At 31.4% G+C, this 16,474-nt stretch overlaps 1 protein-coding gene across 1 annotated transcript; it reads right to left on the minus strand.

Moving 5' to 3' along the window:
- Positions 1–507: 507 nt before the first annotated feature.
- On the minus strand, positions 508–15,627 carry LOC111054928 (protein nubbin-like). The gene is made up of 6 exons (XM_039429603.1): positions 15,574–15,627; positions 13,428–13,586; positions 10,856–11,074; positions 5,730–6,000; positions 3,566–3,938; positions 508–1,630 (listed from the first exon to the last, which is right to left on the minus strand). Exons 1-6 carry the CDS (start codon positions 15,625–15,627, stop codon positions 1,447–1,449), a joined length of 1,260 nt encoding a protein of 419 aa, XP_039285537.1. The 3' UTR covers positions 508–1,446.
- Positions 15,628–16,474: the final 847 nt, after the last annotated feature.

The raw sequence follows: 16,474 nt of genomic DNA on the forward strand, positions 1-16,474 counted from the left end.
AATTTGATACAATTTTTATATTACTGAAAAATATATACAGTCCGAGTAGGGTATGTAAAATTACTCGAAAGTTGCATTCCGACTCGTTGCATGTGTGTGGTAAAATGAAAACAAAAAAAAATTATTTCATCATTGAGAAACTAAATTGACTATTTGAAAATATCCATTTACTGCTTTTCTTCTGAAAAATAAAGTATTTGTCTGTTTCATGGAAAAAATAGACTATATAAAGTTATAGAACAATATGAATGAAGCTGCTATACTCAAAAGAGTACAATTTTATTTTTAAAAAAAAGTGACAATTTCATTTGGCTCTGCTGAAGTTGTAAGGTTTCTGCCAATTTGTCTCTCAATGATAAGATTGTAAGTAGAAGGTGAAAAATCAAAATATATGTAAAAAAATGATAAAATAATACTTTGTAAATTGCCTATATCACAAAAGAAAATAAACTTGAAGAAAAGCCTTCATTTTTCTATTCTTCAACAAGAAAAACTGTGTTGAATCCATTTTTTTTTTTGAATAGGTAAGCGTAAAGACCTACCAGGAAAACTGTACACAAGAAATAATAGAAACATAAATAAAATATGTATTGTGAACAGATGGAAATTAATGAGAAATTGCATTTTATTCAAATGATAATTAATGGATAATTAAATGAATATCCAAATTAAATTCTTTAAATCACCCCGAATAAAGCTGGGTTAATTTACACCAAAGTTATTAACAAAATGTTAATAACTTCATCCTTATAGATTCTATTAGATTGAACAGAACTTGTCAATCACATATGTTCATCATGTATATGATAGTGTATCTATAAGGATTGAGTTATTAACATTTTGTTAATAACTTTGGTGTAAACGCAGCTTTAGACTTCTGGGGTATTGCATCAAATATATATGGATAGTAGCTCTCATCGAATTTCCATCTAGTTGTTTACCCTGTTGTCAATATTTGCAGTAGCAGAAGTCTTCGGGGTGATTTACATAATTTAATTTGGATTTTTGTTTATAGTAATAGTTATATATGAATATGTATGAATGGAATTCCTCACACTTCCTCTGAAGTGAAATCTAAAAACGATATATTCTTAAAATATCCTCTGTTTACTATATGTACAAGGGATTGTTATATACATAGTTTGTATACATTGTATACAAGGATTGTATGTAAAGTACAGGCAACCTATATACTCTAGTTGAAGTGCTGTACTGTTTGGTGCCAATTTGTTGTGGATGGATGGCAGTAGTATTTTTCGTATGTGATGTTGTGTTTTTTATTTAAGGTACACTAGGATTTGGTTTCAAAGCACCGTCTCATCTACTCGTTTCAGCAACCTAACCTAACCTAGCCTAGATAGTTAGTGGATTGCTTTTGTCGACCTAACCTAACCGTGCCACGTCACCAGGCGCTCATTCCTGAAGTACCGGTGAGTGGTACCAATGTCACTCGGGCCGTGACGTGTAGCCGTGATGCGCATGCGCGTGCGGGTGACTGGAGGGGTTGACCAGCGCCAGGGGCGACGCCAGCGTCGGGCCGCCTGTGGCCGCCAGAGATGCCGCGAAAAGACTTGAGTTTGGAGAGCCCATTGCTGCCGTGGGTGGGTTGATGCGTTTCTCTTTTTGTCGCCTGAAAATCAAAGGAAAAAGTTAGAACTGACCATTCTATACATTCACGAAATAAAGTATTTATATTTGTATTAATTTGACGACGTTAAACTGTGTGCTTGTGTAGAAGTAAGTGTACGTAAGTGTACGTAAGTGTAAGTGTAAATGTAAGTAAGTGTAAGTAAGTGTACTGTGTTGAATGAATTAAAAAAATTGAAATAACATAATGGGATATGGAATACAATATTAAAAAATTGTGCATTTGAGCAGAAATAAAGCAGTAATTTATGGTTATTGAAGTAATAATCTTGAAACAAATTCTATATACGAATTGATTGATTGATTCATACTATAAGTAGGCTACATCATTAAAATGATAGGGAGAGAAAAAATAAGGTAACCTTGTGCTATTATATATATTATTCTTGTGCTATATATTCCTCTCCCAAATTTAGATAAGATTACACATAATCCAAAATAGGTCAAGCCTTGTAGTTGTTCACTTCACAAAATTTTCAGTCCTTAATTATTTTCACAACGAGGATTTTAAATTTAGATGCTTCAAAACCAAGCATAGTAGAAGAATTATTTCACATTATTATTAGTAAAATAGGAAATATTCACATATTAAAGAAATAATTTTGCAGAACCAAAATATTCCAATTATTGTTTTAATATTGAATTGTTTTCAAGTGATTTCATAATATAATGTGCCGGTTGCACAACAGTCGGTTAAATTTTAACCGCGATTAATTCTACGAGAACCAATCAGAGAAGACGTCTTTTCAAAAACGCCTTCTCTGATTGGTTATCGTGAAATCAATCACGGTTAAAATTTAACCGGCTGTTGTGCAACCGGACTAATAAGTGTGAATCACTCAAAATTAATTTCAATTTCATGCTTCTTCTTCTTCTCCCTTTAGCACTACAGTCCTATGTGGACCTTGGCTCCCATGACAATTCCTTCCCATCTGTCTCTATCACCAGCAACTATCTTCCATCTCGTCATTCAATGTAAACTAGTGTATAAGCCAGTAATACTAGTAGTTCTGTGAACAGTAGACCTCACGCAGTATTCTCATGCACAAGTATCTGATTGAAACTATATACCTTACGGAAATACAGCAATAGACTGGCTTCACCACACATCTGTGTAATCACTTGTCAGCTGATTTATGATGAATAATTCTATAGTCTGATTTTTACTCTAATATTGGCGTATGAAGGAGGCTCCTTTTTCCTTTTATATTATCCTTGAAATGCAAAATTTCCAAAAACCTTGTAGGCTATATACGTCGACGAGCAATTAAAAAAGAAACATATCTGTCAAATTTCATGAAAATCTATTACCGCGTTTCGCCGTAAATGCGCAACATATAAACATTTAAACATTCAAACATTAAAGCTGCGTTTACACCAAAGCTATTAACAACTTAATCCTTATAAATTCTATTAGATTAAACATAACTCATCATACACATGATGAACATATGTGTTTGTCAAGTTCCGTTCAATCTAATAGAATCTATAAGGATTAAGTTATCAACATTTTGTTAATAACTTTGGTGTGAACGCAGCTTTAAACATTCAAACATTTAAACATTTGAACATTTTCTGATTTGACCAGCTGATAGACTTTAACCATGTTCAAATGCCTTGACCAAGGTTGGTGAAACGGGGAATAAGAGAAATGCCAAACCGTCGACCTGAATCTTAGACCTCACTTCGCTCGGTCAATTATTGTAACATACATAAATAAATAAATCTAATCTAATCTAATCCCCTAATTCCCAACACTCGCAGATCTCTCTCTACATCTTCCAGTCACCGTCTCCTTGGTCTCTCTCTTTCCCTTGTGCCTTCAAATCTTGCCTCCAATATGCTCTTTCTCTATTCATCCTCTCAACATCAATTTCATGCTGAAAACTTGAATTTTCTAAGAGGTTTCTGCACTCACCTATTGCAAAACCAGACCCGGACGACCTCCTTCTCCATGGCGAGGCTATCGGCCAGAATGGAGATCTCCTCCGAGGTGGGCTTAGGGTTCTGTAGGAACGCCTTCTCCAGGGCGACGCGGACGCTGGTCTCAATCGACGTCCGCTTCTTGCGTCGGCGTCCGATCGCCTCGGGCGTCGTCATCGGATTGCTCAGCGAGTTGGGATTGTTGAGCGAGTTATCGGCGTCCAGTAGCCATTTCTGCAGCAGCGGCTTCAGTTTGCACATGTTCTTGAAAGACAGGTTCAGCGCCTCGAACCTTGATATTGTCGTTTGCGAAAAGTCGTTGCCGTACAGCTTGCCCATCGCCAGACCGACGTCGCCTTGCGTGAAACCTGCAACGAGAATGGTTTCGCAAATTTATAACATTGTAAAACAGAGATAAATTCATAAATACATGAATAATTTTTTCACTGTTTAAAAATACATGGTTTTTCTAATTTTTTTGTGGAAATACATATTACAATATTCAATTCAATTTCTTCATTCCAATATAAAACAATGTACAATATAGAATAGAATAATTATTTCCCCGCATGGACTATTGATCCGTGCGCGGGGAAAGAGTACCCAATCTATAAGATAAGATAAGATAATCTTTTTATTCAACACAGTACCCTTTATAATATACAGTTGAATAACGTCAGGTCTTTAGTAACATAAGTAACAATAGGAATAACTTCAGGAATAAGTAACAATAATAAATACACAATAAAAAGCACACATGGAAGACTAGAGTAGGCCTACCTACAAACTATGCTACCTTCTATTACTAAAATCCTTCACACTGTAGTAGGCTTGTGAAACCAGGAATTTATACACTTTACTCTTAAAAATTTTTATATCAGACAAGGACTGCAGCTCGGTAGGTAAGTCGTTAAACAATTTAGCTCCAATATAAGAGGGCAGTTTCTCGTACAGATGCAGTCGGTGTTGTCTCAAAGACAGTTTATTCCTCCCTCTGGTGTTATAAGTGTGGATATCAGCAATTGTATTCAGATCAGATAAGTGCTTGTGAGTGTAAATTAACAGTTTGAATATATAAATTGATGGTAGCGTAAGTATATTTAAGTCAACAAAAGCCTGTTTACAAGAATCATTGGACTTCTTGGACTATACAGGTAACACTAGTGTAAAAACTACAGTAAATAATTTATATTAATTCAAGTTTAGCCTATAAAAAAATGTGTTAAATCCTGTATGAATGTATAAATACAAACTGTATCAACGACGATTCACACAGCACAAGTACCCGACTCAGAATACTTCATCTTCCGGTGAGCTATCTGAACTAACGATTTACATACTCACATATCAATAAAAACAAAAAAATAATACCGTACCTACAAAAACAGATGAAAATAAACATTTTTCATTCATAAAATAGAATTACAGTACCCTTTGAAATTAATAAAATAATAGAATAAGAATACAATGGTGTGATGGTGTGTTCACCGGAACTAGTTGCATAGATAAACAATAACTTTTAGTTGAGTTATTTTTGGTCAATTTTGGTAAATTGAATAACTTTCTCAAATACGGTATTGATATTTACATTTTTTTGTTTTATTCAATCAACAATACAATGATGAATTTATCCTCTAAATCTCATGGATTTATCTTCATCGAATTTGAAATGTTCTGTCCCAAAAATTTAAACCTCAGACGCTCATATCTCAAAAAGTAATGATAGGAAAAAAAATTTTTCCTGAGAAAACTTCTCCATTTTTATAGCTTGATGATATACAAATCGAAAAACTTTGAAAAATATTACCAGTAGAAAGTTTATTTTTAGCCTTTGTACAGCCTCAAATTGTGAAAAAGTTTGTTGAATGTTTGCAAATCGTACAAAACGAAAAACTTTGAAAAATATCACCAGTAGAAAGTTTATTTTTAGCCTTTGCACAGCCTCAAATTGTGAAAAAGTTTGTGAAATGTTTGCAAATCGTACAAATTTGAAAAACATCACCAGTAGAAAGTTTATTTTTAGCCTTTGCACAGCCTCAAATTGAGTAAAAGTTTGTGAAATGTTTGCAAATCGTACAAATTTGAAAAATATCACCAGTAGAAAGTTTATTTTTAGCCTTTGCACAGCCTCAAATTGTGAAAATGTTTGTAAATCGTACCTAATTTGATGCGTCGCTGTTTGAACGTTTTAGCGAATTGTTCGAGCTCTTCAAGGTCGGTCGTCTCATCAGTGTCTATGATCCGGGGAGGTGGGGGCACTGACGTCTGCTTGTGATGACTGCTGCCTATGTGACTGTGACTGTGACTGCCGTGGTTGTGACTGTGGTGACTGTGATTCTGGTGATTGTGACTGGACGACATGTTGTGACTTGACTGGTGTTTTTGGAGCTGCTGAAGCTGTTGAGCAGCCTGAGCTACTGCTTGTTGTACCTAAATAAATAATAAATAAATAATTCATTAATGAATAATGAAAGAATGAATAAATAAATAATTAAAGAATGAATAAATGATGAATGAGTGAAAGAATAATTAATGAATAGAGTGATAGCAGGATTTTTTAATATTAGTCTATTCCTGACTACAACCCAGGATTGATTGAGTTGAATGAAAGAATAATGAATAATTAAAGAATGAATAAATGATGAATGAGATGGAAGAATAAATGAATAGATCGATAGCAGGATTTTTTAATATTAGTCTATTCCTGACTACAACCCAGGATTGATTGAGTTGAATGAAAGAATAATGAATAATTAAAGAATGAATAAATGATGAATGAGATTTAAGAATAAATGAATAGATCGATAGCAGGATTTTTTAATATTAGTCTATTCCTGACTACAACCCAGGATTTATTGATTGATCGATTGAGTACTTTATTTATGTAGATTACAATGTATCCTTGCTTATACACTTATATACAATAGCTTATAATACAACAAAATTATAGATGAATTTACATAATATAGACTAAGAAAATAATTATTGAACTGTATATGGTATGAGAAAATGCTATTTGGAATAACTGTAGATAATATTATTATGCATCTACATAAATTGGTAGAGCTTTGGACATATAAAAAAAATGAATTAATTAATTATGAATAAAGAATGAATAAATGATGAATGATTGGAAGAATAAATGAATAGATTGATAACAGGATATTTCAATATTAGTCTATTCCTGACTACAACCCAGGATTTATTGATTGATTGAGTACCTACTTTATTTATGTAGATTACAATGTATACTGGCTTATACACTTATATACAATAGCTTACAATACAACAAAATTATAGATGAATTCACATAATATAGACTAAGAAAATAATTATTGAACTGTATATTATATGCAAAAATCAATTTGGAATAACTATAGATAATATTGTTATGCATCTACATAAATTGGCGGAGCTTTGGACATATCAATGTCCATTCTTCGGAAAGTATATTCAAAATATCCTTCTCACTAACTCTCTACTTATTTTTTATCAATTTTGCTATTAATTTATTATCATTTTGTAATTTCGCAATATTGTAATGTTATAAATGCGATAGGTTTTATCAAACAAAATTCTAACTCCAAGAAAATGCATCAACCAGAATTTGAATTTATCAGATCAATTAACTTCCAAACACGAAAATTTCCTTATCTCTCATTTCCAAACAACTTTCATTGAAGTTACTCAATTCAAGTTGGTATTTACTTTAATTAAAGAGACTTGAGAAATTGTAAAAAAATCCACTTTATTCTAATACGGGGCTGTATTATTTATAATACTTTTCATTAGAATAATTTATTAGAATATTTTTATTTAATATCAGAATGAAGTGGATATTTTGACAATTTCTCAAGTCTCTTCAGTAAATTATGAAAAAGTTCCAGGACATCAATATTCACTCTACAATATTTACTTTAATGGTTTAATTTAATTTTGATCAATACTGATGAATAATAACAATAGAATAAAAATTTAGTAAATGCATACGCTTGAACCAGTTGACTTTCATGAATTGAACAAAGCTTTTATTGGCTTTATTCAACATAAATGTATGCTAGCTTGAACTGATTGACTTTCATGAATTGGATGAACATATTCAATATAAATATAGGCATAACATTTCAAAAAATCTAGACAATTACCTGAATTGACTGTGAAACACCTCTCGAGTGAGTGATATTTTGTCGTGAGAAACCATGAGAAAGCAGACCCTGAAACCACCACCATACCATCACCAAATGATACAAAACCGTCACCAAATGATACAAAACCGTCACCAAATGATACAAAACTATCACCAAATGATACACTACTCAGCTATCATGCAATGAAATTATATCAAGTCAATTGTTACTCAATGAATGTAAAGCTCTCTCCATGTTACTAAGTTACTAAGGATTCTCAACCTCATAATTCTAAATCAATACAGAAATTATTTAATATTATCCAAGTCATGACGTCTATTAATATCCCCTCCACCGTTAAGACCTCAACTAGTGATTTTTGCATAATTGCAAGGAATGAAATTTTGAGAAGTAATATTGACCGAGCGAAGTGAGGCCTAAGATTCAAGTCGACGGTTTGGCATTTCTCTTTATGTTTTAATGTTTGGATGTTTAAATGTTTATATGTTGCGCATTTACGGCGAAACGCGGTAATAGATTTTCATGAAATTTGACAGATATGTTCCTTTTTTAATTGCGCGTCGACGTATATACAAAGTTTTTTGAAATTTTGCATTTCAAGGATAATATAAAAGGTAAAAGGAGCCTCCTTCATACGCCAATATTAGAGTAAAATCAGACTATAGAATTATTCATCATAAATCAGCTGACAAGTGATTACACAGATGTGTCTGTGGAGAAGCCAGTCTATTGCTGTATTTCCATAAGGTCTACAGTTTCAATCAGGTACTTGTCGATGAAAATACTGCGTGAGGTCTACTGTTCACAGAACTACTAGTATTTGGTTGATTCAGGAAGTAAATTTACTCAGTTGATTCTGTACTCTATGACAACACATTACAACAAAGTGTTATTGAGCAATATCAATGAATCAGACTAAACTATATTTCAAAACTTCTGATTGTGTAGGCCCAGTGCATGGAAAATATTCATTGGGCTATAGTATAAAATTCTGATTGTGTAGGCCCAGTGCATGGAAAATATTTATTGGGCTAGTATAAAATTAGATAATATAAAATATGGGATAGTAAATGTAGGATTGTAAAATGCAAATTGATATTTTGTTTGCTCTATATACAAGGTTTTCATTACTTGATAGTGGAAATATGGATTCAGAGTGAAACATACAAAATTATGCTACTTGTCACACAAAATTGAAAATCTCTCCAGTATAATAAGGCTTAGGACACCGATCTAATCATTACATTCCTCTCTAGTTTAATAAGATACTAAACTAATGAAACTATATGATAATACAAAACTCTGTAACTACTAAGTATATGAGAATTATTATTAGTCTATATTGAGGCCCACGTTATAATGACAGTATTTGATTAACATTGGTGTTGCTATTCTTGTCAATCATTCGAAAAAGCATACAGCGCTATCCTTTTCTATTTCCAGCTCCACAACGTTGCCAGATCTTACTTATGAGAATATAATTGACAGAAATTATTATCTCAATTATGAAAATTCATTATTAAAACATTGAAAAATATAACCTATTTTCTTGACAATAAAATATAATCGATTATTTGGAACAAGGTTGAACAGTTAATATTACATCAAATATACTGGGCTTAGCTATAGAAGGCAGTGGCGAGGCAGAGAATCTCTCCGCAACGTTGCCAGATCGTACATCCGCAATGTTGGAATATTATTAACATAATTTTTAATCTCAATATTATGAAAATTCATTATTCAATCATTAGAAAATGTAGCATATTTTCTTGACAGTATAATATAATTGATTATTTTGAACAAGGTTGAACAGTTAATATTACATCAAATATACTGGGCTTAGCTATAGGAGGCAGTGGCGAGGCAGAGAATCTCTCCGCAGCATTTCCAGATCGTACATCCGCAATGTGGGAATATTATTAACATAATTTATTAATCTCAATATTATGAAAATTCATTATTCAATCATTAGAAAATGTAGCATATTTTCTTGACAGTATAATATAATTGATTATTTTGAACAAGGTTGAACAGTGAGGTTTGCACAGTATCTGTTCAAACTAAATCTTATTTTAAACTGAATTAAATCCATATGAAGTTTCATTCATTATAATGTGGTCTATTTTTAGTTTAAGCCACCAGCTGATAAAATTCAGTTTAAGCGTTGACTGTACAAACGGCCCTTAAAGGCTGTGCAAAGGCTAAAAATTAACTTTCTACCAGTGATATTTTTCAAATATTTTCATTTGTATATCATCAAGCTATCAAAATGAAAAAGTTTTCTCAGGAAAACATTTTTTTTCTCGATCATTACTTTTTGAGACATGAGCGCCTTAAGTTTAAATTTTTGGGACAGAACATTTCAAATTCGGTAAGAGATAAATTCATGAGATTTAGAGTATTGATTCTTTATGGTATTGTTGATCTAGTAAAACAAAAATTTTTAAAAATATAAATTTTTGAGAAAGATATTAAATTTACTAAAAATAACTTTTTGTTGAGTTATTTTTGGTAAATTGAATAACTTTATCAAAAATTCATATTTTCAGAAAATTTTCATTTTACTAGATCAATAATAACATGAAGAATCAATCCTCTAAATCTCTTGGATTTATTTCTTACCGAATTTGAAATGTTCTGTCCCAAAAATTTAAACTTCACGCGCTCATATCTCAAAAAGTAATGATCGGAAAAAATGTTTTCCTGAGAAAACTTTTTCCTTTTGATAGCTTGATGACGATATACAAATCGAAAAACTTTGAAAAATATCACCAGTAGAAAGTTTATTTTTAGCGTTTGCACAGCCTTAATATTACTGTACATCAAATATACCGGGTTAGCTATCATCTATAGAAGGCAGTGTCGAGGCAGAGAATCAGCAACGGTGTTCTCCTTTCTTCCCCCATTGCCGTTATAACGTGAACCTCATTGTAGTGGATTATGGATTCAGATTGAGACACACAAAATTAAGGTAGGCGTACCTCTCCCCAAAATTATTTTGAATATCACTCCAGTAGGATATAAAAAGTTTTTAGTTACAAAAATTATAATTACATTTCCCTCCAGTAGTATGATAAGATACTAAACTAATGAAGCTATGATGAAAAACTAATTACTGGTGTGTGGTGATAACTTACCTGATTCTGTAGGAAAAACTGAGCCTGGCTTGACAGTTGGGATCCCGATCCTGGCTGGAAGAGGACAAACTGTTGAAGTTGTTGTTGAAGGTTCTGTTGATGCTGTTGAAGCGACTGTTGAAGAGTTTGCAGCTCATGGGGACTGAGTTGAGATATGTTTGGCACGGGGACAGCTCCCAGCATTTGCTGCTGATTCTGAGACGAGCCTAGGCTCATCAACTGCGAAAGATAATAATAATACCAAGACATTACTTACAAACTGTCAACAAATCACAAGTAAAATTAGCAGAATTGAAGTTGTACAAATTTAGAAATTGAGACAGCGTCTAACTCAACTTAAAATATTGATTTTGTCAACTAGAAAACTACTAACAGTAGTCAAACAACTAGTAACTTTTCTAGTTTTGAAAACTAGTAACAATAGTCAAACAACTAGTAACTTTTCTAGTTTTGAAAACTAGTAACAATAGTCAAACAACTAGTAACTTTCCTAGTTTTGAAAACTAGTAACCGTAGTCTACGGTAACTAGTAGCTTCAAAAATAGTCCACTATTCAGTTATAATTTTTGAAAGACTTGATAACTTCTACAGCTTTTGAAGCGCGTGACCCTACTACATCAACCAGATGCTAAGGAACGAATGAAAGTGTTATTGTCAAATTATTATTCACCAGTCCTGTGTTTCATTTGATTATCACTGGGAGATTAGCTTATCTTCAACTCCTCAACTACTAAATGCTGGCTAATCAGCATAACTAGGGTTGTTTTTATAATAACGGTAAGGTGCTACTATCTCATTTGGTGCTGTCTTGAGTGTTGGGTTGCATATAGAATGATTGACAAATTAATAAAAACTTTTTATTTTTTTTTTGAAACTTTTATTTGTAAAAATTTGGGAGAAGACAGTTTTGGGCTATGCCTGTTGTCTTCTCCCAATCATAGTATATCCATCATAATTATGATTTGTAATTGTCAATGACATAAATAAATAAATAAATAAATAAACAAATAAATAAATAAATAAATAAACAAATAAATAAATAAATGAATAAATAAATAGATAAATGAATAAATAAAACAATATAGAAACCTTGTAGTACCCTTTATTATTAAAAACTTTAAAATATTTCAACGACTGAAAATGACCTAAGTTAGGGTCGAAACTAGTCGTTGAAATATTTCAAAGTTTTTAATAATAAAGGGTACTACAAGGTTTTTAAATTGTTTTTATCAATTTGTACAAGAGTAGCCCATGTAGGTAGAGTATTTTTATAAGATGATTAGGTATCTTACTTTCAAACAGGGGATTTCATTAAAGTTTTGACATATTTAGAATATTTATCTCATGATACAAATAGAATGGAGTTTTGAGGTACAAAAATATTTATCAATTGAAGGCAGAGATATATTGTATGCTTAGAGAAGTGTTTGTTTTGTCAGTGGTAAAAATATATCCGTTCATAGAAATTACAGGGGATATCATTGGAGTTTTGACTTATTTTGAATACTTATCTCATGATACAAATAGAATGGAGTTTTGAGGTACAAAAATATTTATAAATTGAAGGCAGAGGGACATTATATGCATAGAGAAGTGTTTGTTTTGTCTGTGGTAAAAATGTATCCATTCATAGAAATTCAATCATATTTATTCAGAAGAATACTAGACTTTTTGAAATTTAACGGTAACAAACATCTTCACTTTAGTTATTAAGCCCTATTTACTCCAATATAGAAAAAATATTCCAATAATAGGAAAAGTATGTGTAATCTATACATTTTTTAAAATTTGTGGACATATAATATTAGCCTATATTCAAATTTATTATTAACATTTAATCCCAACTATTAAAATTTACTTCCATGACGAATTCATTAATGGAGAAATATAATTTCTTGGCGAATAAAATATGATTGATTATATTGAATGAGAATGAACAGCTAATATTTTATCAGATACCGTATACTGGTATCAGCTATCCTCTATAGAAGGCAGTGGTAAGGCAGAGAAACGACAACGCTGTACTCCTATCCTTCTTCACTGCTATTATAACGTGGACCTCACTAAAGATGTCCTTTTAGATATTTTGAACTTGATCATCATTTATTTATTTATTTATTTATTTATTTATTTATTTATTTATTTATTTATTTATCATTCACAATCAACTCAAGGACAAAGAAACAGACTACAGTCCAAAACTTCTTTTCATCCCAATTTCATAAAATAAATTTTCCAAATAAAGGTTATGGCTTTTTATGTATTTTTCAAGTTTTAAGAACAATTTCAAGTTTTGATTTTTCACACTGAAGATGTTGAAACATGTTTGTAACTTTTTAATAAATAAATAAATTAATTTATTTAATCATTCAGAATTACACAACTTGAGGAAAAATAAATGAATCTTTTAAAGAATTTACTTTTCAGAATAATACCACAGGCTTACACCCAAAACGGTTCCAATTCTAATTTTTACAACAGTTAAAATTAAGTAACTAAGTAATCTGTGATATCTTTAGACAATACTCTAGTGTTTTATTATAAGATTGATTGACAATATTGCCCAACTCACCTGATTTAACGATAGTTGGCCGGCCTGGAAGGCGGCCAAAGCTGCTTGTACTGTTGAAGCCCCAGGAAGAGCGCCATTGCTGGATGCTATCTGACTACTCACACCTGAGCTGGGGGAGCTCGATGACCCATTGGCTGACTGTCTTTGCGAATCGGTCACCTTTTCAACAAAAACAAGAAATTAGATCATACAAAAATAATAACTTCCACTACAGTATTTATACAATATTAATTTATAGGTATTATTTAATATTAATATATTATTTATTATATGAAAGTATAAGTATATATTTTTTATATAAGTATCTCAAACTAATTTTTGACAAAAATATGAGGATAACCATTTCGTTCTCTCCACCTCTCCACCATGATTTATACAATATTAATTTACAACTATCATTTCATATTACGTCGGTGTACTGCAAAAAGTGACCAAGTCACTTTTTCATTCTGAGAAAACAGCGTTTGAAAAATTTTATTTGAAAAAGTCAATAAAAGAAGACTTGGTCATTTTAAGATAAGTGTAATGCACTCGAATAATGATGATGAATCATCTTGTTTTATCATGTATTTATCTTGTTATAACACTAGATTACTGGTAGGTATTTAAAAATAAAGACAAATTAAAATTTCAACTGAAAATTTTGACCTTACCTTTATTAATTGAATTTCTGAGGTATCATCGGATAAGGATTTTTATTTATCAGTTTCGTTACCGTAACCTATTTTTAAATGCTCAATCAATCGATAGTCATGATAAATATGGAATGGCCATGATAATAGACCATAATTTACAACAAAAAAAAATAATTTCACACATCAAATTAGTTTATTAATACAGTACAAAGATAAAAATAAGAAATTGCAGGAATGAAATTGAAGATTCATCAACCTTTGATGTGAATTGATCACATCACCGACGATAAATATAATATTATTTTATAAAAGTATATTACTTTTTATAAGTATCTCAAACAGATTCTTGACAAAAAAATGAGGAAACCAATTTCGTTTACTCCACCTCTCCACCAAAACTCCAAACTTTGTAACAAGCTATAATATTAAAATTCATACACTATAGAAAAAGATGAACTCAAATTTTTAGGGCTACTTGTGATTATTAAAGCACAATGGAAAATATCAAGTACCCTTCATTTTATTGTAACACTACTAAAAAACAGTATTAGTTTCAGTATTAAAAACAGTAATTACTAGTACTAAAAATAGTAATTACTAATACTAAAAACAGTATTACTAGTAACAGTTTCAACTCTTCAAGAACCATTTTCAAGTGTAAATTATAACTTTATTCTCATTCTATTATTTATTTCATTAATTTCAAAGGGTACTTTATTTCTATTCTATAAATACAAAAAATAGCCCTGAGTTCATACATTTTAACTTGAAAATGATTAACACTACTTATAACTTTGTAACTTGAAAATGGGTCATGAAGATTTGAAATTGGTGTTGCAATAAGAAGAAGGGGACTTGATAATTTTTTAATTAAATCTAGGATGAAGATTAAAGATTTACACTTGAAAATGGCTTTTGAAGACTTGAAATTGACAAGTAGTTTGTGTATTATTTAGTAAATACAGTTAAATATATATTACTAACAATGACCACACAACTTGTGAAAGTGGTCATGGATGAAGATTAAAGATTTACACTTGAAAATGGCTCTTGAAGATTCGAAATTGACAAGTAGTTTGTGTATTATTTAGTAATTATTACAGTTAAATGCATTACTAACAATGACCACACAACTTGTGGAAGTGGTCATATAATTTCCGAATCTTAAAATGAATGAATTAAATTATTTAGTAATTATTACAGTTAAATGCATTACTAACAATGACCACACAACTTGTGAAAGTGGTCATATAATTTCCGAATCTTAAAATGAATGTCAAATCAAATTTATGAAGAAAATAAAATTGAATATTTGTTTAAAATAATCAACAAACGATTAAAATATTGAGGGCCTTCACTTGAACGGCAATTCATTGATATCGTTGTGAAACTAATACAAGTATTATTGTTTTACTAAAGAATAAAACATCGTAAGAGTACCAAAATTCATCAAGCCTTCAAAGTTTAGAAGTTCTCCAATATTTGATAGTTCGCTACAACTATTAAGGTACATGGTGCACCACGAACACGCTCCTTTCACTATTCATAAGCTTGTCTGTAGGCATCTTAACGTTAAGTCGTCGGTCCCGGCTGCATAAGAAGCAGTTGTTAGGTCATGTCAGAGACCCTGAAATTGATCAGTTGCGACCTGAAAACTCTGACACCAGACCTGAGCCAGCCAGGTCACACGATATTATTATTATCAGCTTATTACAGCACTGTATCCTACTGTTCCTGTATAAACCAGATCATGTCTGTACGCATCTCAATTTTTTGTTGAAGTTTATTGTGATAATGTGTTCCGACTCCATATTGACTTCTGTGAAACGCTTTATTTTGTATCTGTCTGTGTGACTGTTGTATGTTTTATGTTTCCTGATGACTATGTCTATTGCACTATGTGTTCAACGACAATAAAGAATTCAATTCAATTCAATTCTACGATGAAGGTATGATTGCATTTAATTAAAGTGTTCAATTACGAGTTTAAACGAACAGCTGATCGACGGCTCTGAAAATACCATTCTGAATCATATTTTGAATATCGAATAATGATAGAAATAACAGATCCAGGAATATGATATTCTGGATCAGCTTCAGCAAGGGAGAAAAAGGAGCCGTATATGCTGATTCGGGCATCATGGAAATATCTGAGAGGATAAAGTGGATGATAAAGCCTCCGATTATGCAATAGCAAAAACAGAAGTCTGATTCAGACTAGATGTAAATCTCACGATTCTCTTCCATCCCTTTATTTCTTCATCCCTTGCTGAATGTTTCAACACTCCACTGATAAGATTGGAATGCCTCTCCGCATAAAATAAATGAGAGTTTAGTAACCAACGATTGAGTATTTTTTAAATCCATTTCTGGTTTTTTTGAAACTTATTCCGGTTCAAGATTCCCAATTTA

Source organism: Nilaparvata lugens, chromosome 5 (assembly GCF_014356525.2).
Source record: "Nilaparvata lugens isolate BPH chromosome 5, ASM1435652v1, whole genome shotgun sequence".
Lineage (NCBI taxonomy): Eukaryota > Metazoa > Arthropoda > Insecta > Hemiptera > Delphacidae > Nilaparvata > Nilaparvata lugens.

Coding starts and splice junctions, on each gene's coding strand:
- LOC111054928 (XM_039429603.1), bottom strand. CDS start 15,627: ATGCCTACAGACAAGCTTATGAATAGTGAAAGGAGCGTGTTCGTGGTG. Junction 13,587..15,573: donor GCGTGTTCGTGGTGCACCAT/GTACCTTAATAG, acceptor TTTGTTGAAAAG/GTGACCGATTCGCAAAGACA. Junction 1,631..3,565: donor CGGGTCTGGTTTTGCAATAG/GTGAGTGCAGAA, acceptor TTTGATTTTCAG/GCGACAAAAAGAGAAACGCA.